This window comes from Elgaria multicarinata, chromosome 2 (assembly GCF_023053635.1).
Source record: "Elgaria multicarinata webbii isolate HBS135686 ecotype San Diego chromosome 2, rElgMul1.1.pri, whole genome shotgun sequence".
Taxonomy (NCBI): Eukaryota; Metazoa; Chordata; class Lepidosauria; order Squamata; family Anguidae; genus Elgaria; species Elgaria multicarinata.
The window spans coordinates 68,423,617-68,433,077 of NC_086172.1; the positions used below are offsets into that span (position 1 = coordinate 68,423,617).

A 9,461-nucleotide genomic window follows, 5' to 3' on the forward strand; every position below is an offset into this window, starting at 1 on the left:
AGTGGGGTACCGTAGGGCTCAGTCCTGGGCCCAGTGCTCTTCAACATTTTTATTAATGATTTGGACGAGGAGGTGCAGGGAACGCTTATCAAATTTGCAGTTGACACAAAATTGGGTGGGATAGCTAATACCCTGGAAGACAGAAACAAACTTCAAAGTGATCTTGATAGGCTGGAGTGCTGGGCTGAAAACAACAGGATGAAATTTAATAGGGATAAATGCCAAGTTCTACATTTAGGAAATAGAAACCAAAGGCACAGTTACAAGATGGGGGATACTTGGCTCAGCAATACTACAAATGAGAAAGATCTTGGAATTGTTGTAGATCGCAAGCTGAATATGAGCCAACAGTGCGATATGGCTGCAAGAAAGGCCAATGCTATTTTGGGCTGCATTAATATATTTGGAAGTATAGCTTCCAAATCACGTGAGGTACTGGTTCCTCTCTATTCGGCCCTGGTTAGGCCTCATCTAGAGTATTGCGTTCAGTTCTGGGCTCCACAATTCAAGAAGGACGCAGACAAGCTGGAGCGTGTTCAGAGGAGGGCGACCAGGATGATCAGGGTTCTGGAAACAAAGCCCTATGAAGAGAGACTGAAGAACTGGGCATGTTTAGCCTGGAGAAGAGAAGATTGAGGGGAGACATGATAGCACTCTTCAAATACTTAAAAGGTTGTCACACAGAGGAGGGCCAGGATCTCTTCTCGATTCTCCCAGAGTGCAGGACACGGAATAACGGGCTCAAGTTAAAGGAAGCCAGATTCCAGGTGGACATCAGGAAAAACTTCCTGACTGTTAGAGCAGTACGACAATGGAATCAGTTGCCTGGTGAGGTTGTGGGCTCTCCCACACTAGAGTCCTTCAAGTGGCAGCTGGACAACCATCTGTCAGGGATGCTTTAGGGTGGATTCCTGCATTGAGCAGGGGATTGGACTCGATGGCCTTGAAGGCCCCTTCCAACTCTGCTATTCTATGATTCTATGATTCTATGATAAAAGGGATCAGCAGGCTGCTGAATGGCTCAGGAGCACCTGGCGCTACAGAGTTATTGAAGTTTAAGTATTTGTTGACCTGACCAGTGGCTGGATGGGAGATCACTGAAAACCCCATGTCAGAGAAGTATAATGACTAAATATATATTTCTCAGAGGGCTACACTTACATTCAAAAAAGGGCAAGATACTGTCTGTTTCGTTTGTGATAGATAAGTCAGGACTATGTAATTATCTTTTTTTAAAAAATATATACTTTGCAGCGATGCCGTTCTTCACTGCTTATCTTTTTGAACTTTTCCTAATGTGACAGGATTCTTTTTTGGCACAAATGAGACATTCTTGTAAGTACTGGATATTCATATGTGAACGCCGTGCAGTTAAAATCTAAAGGAAGAAAAATGTTTATATTTGAATGTGGCTGTCCCATTGAGTAATGGCTTTTGGTCAGACAGCCATAAAGTGCTTGGAAGTCATTTGCTAAAAAAAGTCTTGGACCACTCAAGATGGATAGATCGGGGAAATAGGAATGACTTAATTTACTAATAATCTTATGGAAAGTGTGTGTGTGTGTGTGTGTGTGTGTGTGTGTGTGTGTATTTGTATTGGTGCACTGAAAGTTCTGTGGAATATCATACCCTTCATGACCTTGGATTTTTTGGCTCTGTCTATAACTGGTTTGCCTCCTATCTAGCGGGTCGCTCTTTCAGCATGTTGGCTAATGGCAGCTCGTCTTCTTCTTTTCCCCTTTCTGTAGGGGTTCCGCAAGGCTCGGTGCTTGGTCCGCTGTTGTTTTCTTTATACATGTTGCCCTTGGGTAATCTTATTCAATCTCATGGCCTCCAATATCATCTGTATGCCGATGATACACAATTATATCTTTCATCTCCGGATCTTTCTCCTGATGTTCACGATCGTATCTCGGCATGTCTTTCAAATATCTCAGCTTGGTTGCTTCATCGTCGTTTGAAACTTAATATGGCAAAGACTGAATTGCTTGTTTTTCCTCCTAAACCTTCTCCTCATCTCTCATTCTCTCTTACTGTCAATGATGTCACGCTTACTCCAGTCAAGGAAGCTCGTAGTCTTGGCTTTATATTTGATTCCTCGCTCTCCTTTATTCCTCATATTGAGACAGTAGCTAAATCCTGTCATTTTTTCCTGTATAATATTGCCAAGATTCGATCATTTTTGTCTGTCTCTTCTGCCAAGACTCTTGTTCATGCACTGGTTATTTCTCGGTTGGACTACTGCAAGATTCTTCTCACTGGCCTTCCTTCTTCTCACATCAGTCCGTTGGTTTCTGTTCACCACTCTGCTGCTAAGATCATCTTCTTGGCTCACCGCTCTGACCATGTAACTCCACTTCTGAAATCTCTTCATTGGCTTCCAATTCACTTCAGAATCCAATATAAACTTCTCCTGTTGACCTACAAAGCTTTTCACGGTCTAGCTCCTTCCTATCTTTCCTCTCTCATCTCACACTATTGCCCCGCTCGTGCTCTTCGCGCCTCTGATGCCATGTTTCTCGCCTGCCCAAGGGTCTCAACTTCCCTTGCTGAGCTTCGTCCATTTTCTTCTGCTGCCCCTTATGCCTGGAACGCTCTTCCAGAACATTTGAGAACTATAAGTTCAATCGCAGCTTTTAAAGCTCAGCTAAAAACTTTTCTTTTTCCTAAAGCTTTTAAAACTTGATTTTGTTCTGACTTTATACTGTTAGTTTTACCCTACCCAGTGCCTGTTTACCCTACCCTGTGCCTGTTTGCATTCTCTTCCCCTCCTTATTGTTTTATTATGATTTTATTAGAATGTAAGCCTATGCGGCAGGGTCTTGCTATTTACTGTTTTACTCTGTACAGCACCATGTACATTGATGCTATATAAATAATAATAATAATAATAATAATAATAATAATAATCTGAATTATATTTTTTATACAATTAACAAAAAAAAAACCACCTTTCAGTTTAACATACTGTTATGAGTTTTCCATGTTCACTCAAGCTCCTAAAAGTTATGCCCTTAATGGATGTGTTATTTAGGATGGATATTATATGGTATCCTATGCTGTGTGGCTTGTTTCAGCTTTACCGCTACCTTAATGCTGTATAGCTCTCAATGGCAGAGTGCTGAATTTAAGTCTCAGATTTGTCTGTTCAACTGTTTAAATTATTAGCTTTACTAATGATTATACCTTTCCAAAAGTAGGACTACACGCTCAGTAGATGGTGGTCTGAAGGTCATTAATCAAGGAGAGTGGATTGATTTAAAGCAAAGTGATTTAAATCAGTGGTTTCAATAAAGATTTAAACCAGCAAGAAAGAAGGTTGATTTTAATCAATGATTTAAATCAAATTTTCAATTGAAACATTCTCATATATTTCCTGAACAATGTTGCAAATCTGACCACTAAGCAATGTTAATTTACAACTAAATAGAGTATTATTTACAATGTTTCATTTTTACAAGCAGGCTCTACTTCTCTTTTTCTCGCTGGATATATTTTTCAGGCTTTCCTTTTTACCTTTAGAGGGAACAACTTTAACATATTCCTTTATAGGGTCTTTCTTAAGAATAGCACCCACGAGAGTTTCAGGTTAACAGCACGATCTTATAAATATCTCCTCCTCCTTCTCCTGGTCCAGCATGGCTCTTCTTACGTTCCTAAATTCCATTAAGTTCAATGGGGCTTACTCCCTGGTCAGTGGGTATAGAATTGAAGCCTTAGCATGGGAATACGAGAAGATGCACACTGTACAATTTGTCTTCCCTTTTTCTTTCTTTTCATTCTCTTTTTTCCTTCACCTTTCCTTGGCCCAGCCTTGCTCTCACAAATACAACATAGCAAACCCAAATGAAATACCCATGACCGATAGGTAAAAGCAAGTTTTGATAGTTATTGGGGCCAGCAAGATAAATCTTCTATCCTGCTGGGTCTAACTCCACCACCACATAAGTACAGAGCAACAATCCTATCTAGCCTGTGTCTTTGCCCAGGTGACTTTAGTCAGAGAAACTGAAAGCCCAGAACTTTCAAGAAGCAAGAACTGGTAGTTTGTCTGGACAGAGCCATTTTCCAGAGATGAAAAACTGAAATATGTCCATGTTTGATGGATACGTAATTTCATTTTTATGAGATTTTATGAGAAAAATGTGGTATTTTATTTATGATCTTTTTTTCAAAAAATAAAATCTTTTTATGAAATCCAATTCTTATTTTTTTTTAAAAAATGTTGTTTTTAAATTCCATCTTGAAATCAGGTTTCTAAGAATGAACCCTACATTCAGAATATATCGTATTTTTGTTTTCCAGTATCATGCTATAATCATTCTGTTATCACTGTTAATGATAAAAAAGTGATACGTAACAACTGCTTTTTGCATGCCATTAAACATATAGAGAAGGGCTAATAATGGGATTCCATGATATTTTGTGCTGTTGAGATTCCATGGATCTTAGTTGAGTCAAATTTCTGCTGGATTGTGTACATTGTGATGTTGTCTCATTCAAAGTTGAATTCCTTATGCTGCCTCATGATAGGTGTGCACTGATTTAAAAAATGGTCATTTAGATATTAAAATGTGTAATGCCACCCTGAGCTTCTTGGTGGGAAGGACAGGCAACAAATAGATGTTGAGCATGGTTTAGAAGAAAATCACAAGTATGTGCTGCAATGGCATGGCATCCATCAGTTTTTGATAATACATTGTTACACACGGGGAGGCAAAAACACTGAGTTTGTTGTTGGTATGATTAGATGTGTTTCTTCGATAAATGCAGAGAAAGGAAATGGGAAATGCCTTATTTAAACACCAACTATTAAAAGTACACCTGCCCTTCACCTCATGTCCATCATTTCTCCATGCTGTTGACAACAACTTGTAACTTGGTTGCTAATTTTCTTCAGAAACCTTTTTTCTCTTCAAATGTGACCATGCCTTGTTACTTATACTGTAGCTTACAGAAGTGACACACTTAATATCGGGGGGTCCAAACCTGGATATCTACCAGTGGAGATGGAGATCAGGTAAATGTGCACCTGCTCTTCCAAAGCAAAGTTAAATGCCCTTTTGGTCCACTGCTACTGGGAGGGAGCTAGAATGAAACAAGTAGAAGAGATATAGGCTCAATGTGTACAGTTTCTCCTCATTAGGCCCAGCGTAATTTGCACAATGAGGGCTGATGGAAGATGGTGGTAGACGTCAAAAACCATTCCCCACCTACTTGAAGAGTAGATGTCTCTGAGTCTGAAGACATCCATGGAGCTTGGTTTGTAGTAGTGGCTTGGCTCAGACTCCCCCAAACACTTGCAGAGCTAGTAGGAGCTGTGGCCCTATTCACAGTAGGAGTCTAGAGAGCCACAGAATGGTTACGCCAGAGACACCTTAGGCAGAGAAAAGGTGCTAATATAAAATAGCAGCAGAGAATGGAACGGGTGAGAATTCTGACAATAAGGAAGTGAGGAGAAGGAATTTATCTTTAAATTTCTTTGTTTCTTTTTCCCCACAGACACTTAACAAGAACAATCTAATACCAGATGACAGGACCAACTTCTATCCTTTGCAGCAAACAAACGTGTACACAACAACCTATTATCCCAGTACACTGAATAAATATGACTACAGGCCAGAGGCCTCCCCTGGAAGGACCTTTACTAACAGCTGATGATGGTCAGAACCTCCAAGAACTGAATTACTTCCTATATGATTTTTATTTTTAAATTGAGTTTATGGACCAAATATTGGCCCAGTCTCTAGATGTACATATTCTACAGTGGGCCTTTTATTTTCTCTTTTGTCAGTGGTCTTACTTTCGAGTAGCACATCTCCTCAAGTGGACCCACTGCTTAAGGGTAATGGATTATCTTGCCTAGGATATTTGAGGGGTCCTCGCTAGAGGTAGCACTTATTGCTATGGATATTTACAGCTGGAGATGCGCCTTTGAGTCTGATGCCAAGTTTGTCAAGGAACCAACCATAATGTGCTACATTTGTATGGAATGGTATGTGACTACCCAGCACTTCTTCAGCAACTCAGTGGACATGGAAGAGAGATGGCAGCAGTGCACTGAGACACATCCTTCATAGGCTTACGGCTTAAGGGTAGTATGAATATCATTCACAAGATAAGCCTTATGGAACATTGTGCTCAAGATTTGGGTTTTAAACTTCAGGGGCTGGGGGAGGAGGTTGTTGATCAGTGACATCAACATTTCCTTTGACATGGAGAAATATATGCAACTTCAATGGGAAATTGTCTTGAGAGATTTACAAAACAAATCTGAGGTTCTTCAGACAAAAGAAGCGTTTTGGAACATTTTCTGCCAGGGTTTTGAAGAACAAGTAGCAAGATGCCAGGTTTGGATACGTAATGCATGGGCTCTGTGCACATGAAAGATGATTTATCCCACTGGAGAAAATAGGAAGAGGGTGGAACAAGAGCCATGGAATATCCTAATAGGAAGAAACTATTTTCTTCTAACTTTGATTCCAGTAGCCTCTTAAGGAACTGCTAGATTGACAGCCCTCTGTCCTTGTTGAAATCACCAAGCTTTGTGCTAATGCTGATTTTATTTTTTATAATTTTTTATTCACTTGAACAAAGAAAAAAAATGTTTGAGTCCACTTTGTCTCTAAAGAATGTTGCCATAGCTTAGTCTAATCCAGAAAGTCTACTGCAGATTCCTTTAGTGTCTTCCAGCCAGTATGTCTCCATGAAAATACTATGTGCATCATCATTTGCCAATTTGTATCAGTTTCTGAGCGAGATGAAGAAAAGTAATTTTGCTACAGTTAAGGTAAACTGGGGTCTGTAGCATTTTCAAACAATCCAGTCCAGCTTTGAAATGTTATTCTGTGTACGTGTGTGACTGTGTTAGACCAGTGCAAAGCCATGATGTCTTTGGCCAGATGATTGTCTAGCAGGAAGCACACCTGTGAGCCTGGCTTTAAAGGATGCTCCCATCCAGTGTGTCTGGCAATATAAGTGAGTTTGCCACTGTTGTTCAGCGTTCCTTGGTATATACATTTATATATATATATTAATGAACTCCTGGTGCTAAGAGTTGGAGATTTCCACAATGCAGAGCATGTGATAAGAGTGTGAGCCACTCCCTGCATGTATGATGAGCCCTCCAAAAGCTTGGGTTTCTCTTCTGTATCTTCTTTCAGCTTTGACTATATCTGTTTGCAGTTGCGGGCTTGACCATGCTCTTTATGTAATTTGTTTTATATTCAGCTTTGCAGTCTGGCAGTCAGAACTATGCACCTTGCTGCCAACACCACCTTTAAAACCCCTTTTGGAAGTAGAGTCTGAAAGATGGCAGAGTCAGGGACGTTAATGCAGGCAGAAAGTGCAAACTGGCAAATGCTTCTATTTATGTCTCAGAATGCCCGGTTGTTTTGGATGGAAAGATGACCCAGTGCTAATGCCAATATCTCAATATTAACTATTGCAACCACAAATCATAAAACATTGGTGCCTACACTGTGAACTATTTCACTCACTGAAGTAGTCTGGCTGGGTGCATTGGCCAGATTTTTGGGATTGGGGTATGCAGCTTGCTTGGTTTTTCTCTTTTTATTTCCATGAGCCAGTGATTGAGCACTTGATCAGTCAATAGTGTTACAGGCTCTTATCCCAATCTAAGCCCTTGTGGGAGCTCTGTGGCTCACATGAAGCTTGTGAGTGGAAAACTTCCATTAAGCACACCAGAAGAAACTGCAGCAGATGCGTATCTGCTTTTTCCATTGAACAGATTCAGACAACCCTTGCTGGCAGGTCTAAGGTCCCCCATAGATAAGAAATAGTTGGATCACGGTTGCTATAAAGCAATGTTTCAGAAGGTTGCAGTGAGTTGCAAATTTGTTACTCATTTGCAACAGTGTATACAAATTAATTAAGCCTTTCATTCATTATTCTCTCAACCCCCATTCTTTTGCTTCTTTTCCCAGGTAGATGAAAACTAGAGTTTCATTTCTTCTACTTATAAGATTTTCCTGCCCCTCCTTTCATCTATTTATGCCCCCCCCCCCCACCCAGAGATACCAGAAATCATGTAGGTTTCAGCATAGGGATATTTTTAGTTAGGATATTCCAGTTCTTTCTTCTACGCATCTGAATGTGAGGAATGATACCCTTTCAAAAATATGAATGGCAATTCTTATGCCACTGTTCAGATGCCATTTGAACAGAAAGCGAGAGAAGTCACGGGAAAGAACATTTCAGCTCTTATCACTCAATTAGTACTTGCATGAGAGTACAATTCTTTAAGGGCAATATTAATGCAAGGCAAAGAGCTGAATTCCTGATGGGCTGCCTATCACATGCCAGGTGAATGACCCAGGACACAGTGGCATTCTTGCAGAGTGCCACAGATATTATGCCGCTGGTATCCTTGGTAGCCCAGGCTGTTCTAGGACACTGAGGGGAAATGTGTGGCTTTTCAGATGATGTTGGACTGTAACTCCCATTGGTTATGTTGTCTAGGGATGATGGGAGTTGCAGTCCAACCACATCTGGAGGGTTGCACACTCCCAACACTGTTCTGGGGGGGGTCCTTCTAAACGCCTGAAATTTCCTATGCTCTATGTGAGCCTTCCCCTCTCTGGTGCCCTCCAGCTATTTTGGAGTCCTGTCAGCACCAGCCAGCAAGGCCAATGATCAAGAATGTTGGGAGTTGTAGTCCAAAACGCCAGGAGGGCACCAAGGTGCTCTAAGTTATCAAAATACACACTGTGCACTGAAAATGCATTGGGTTCTGTATTGTTGCTTTTGTCAGAAAGAAAACAAAGACCCAGCTGCAGTGTTTGACAAGGAAACTGAACTGCTCTTGATGGGACAGCTATATGCAAATGTTTCAGGATATATGTCAGTGGGTGTTGCATTTCTTGTCATATGGAAAGGAAAATCACCCACGGAGCTCCCTAACAACTAGTAGGAGTATCTTCTACATTGCACAGCAGCCTCCTTTGAGACTCTGTGGAGTTCCTAAACAGTTGATGTGGCATGGAGAGCTGCTGTAAGGATTATGCCCAAATTCTTTATCCTCAAAGGTATTATAAAGGCTATTTCTTCCATAAAAAAGCAATGGAATGTAGGCCAGGGGGATCAAAGCTCTCACATTTGCTACAAATATATTACAACCTCCTTTATTTGAATGACCTTGAGCAACACCTATAAGATTCAGCTGAGCAGCTGTGAAAACTAGGGTAATTATTTGATACGGTTATGTTGAGCCCAGCTGATGAGATGGAAGCTTTCTTCAGTGTTGTCCTGTATCACCATGATGCAACTACAGAGAATGTTTAGACTGGTAAAGTATGCTATGCCAGCCAGACACTGCTTTGCTCCCCATTTCTACGATGGCACAAAACACAAGGCTGGGTCAACAATTTGGCAAAACAACCTCTGTTTAAACTACCACTGCTGCAATCTCAGCTGCCACATTAGTTTAGAGGGTTATATAT

The 9,461-nt window shown here is 40.7% G+C and overlaps 1 protein-coding gene across 1 annotated transcript in view; it reads left to right on the plus strand.

Annotated features, from left to right (window-relative positions):
• Positions 1 to 8,009, plus strand: part of SEMA5B (semaphorin 5B) — a 402,471-nt gene extending 394,462 nt beyond the window's left edge. Inside the window, exon 23 of the mRNA XM_063116674.1 lies at positions 5,503 to 8,009. Within this exon, the coding sequence (XP_062972744.1) occupies positions 5,503 to 5,658 (156 nt within the window). The 3' untranslated portion in view covers positions 5,659 to 8,009. The remainder of the gene's footprint in view (positions 1 to 5,502) is intronic.
• The last annotated feature ends 1,452 nt before the right edge of the window (positions 8,010 to 9,461 follow it).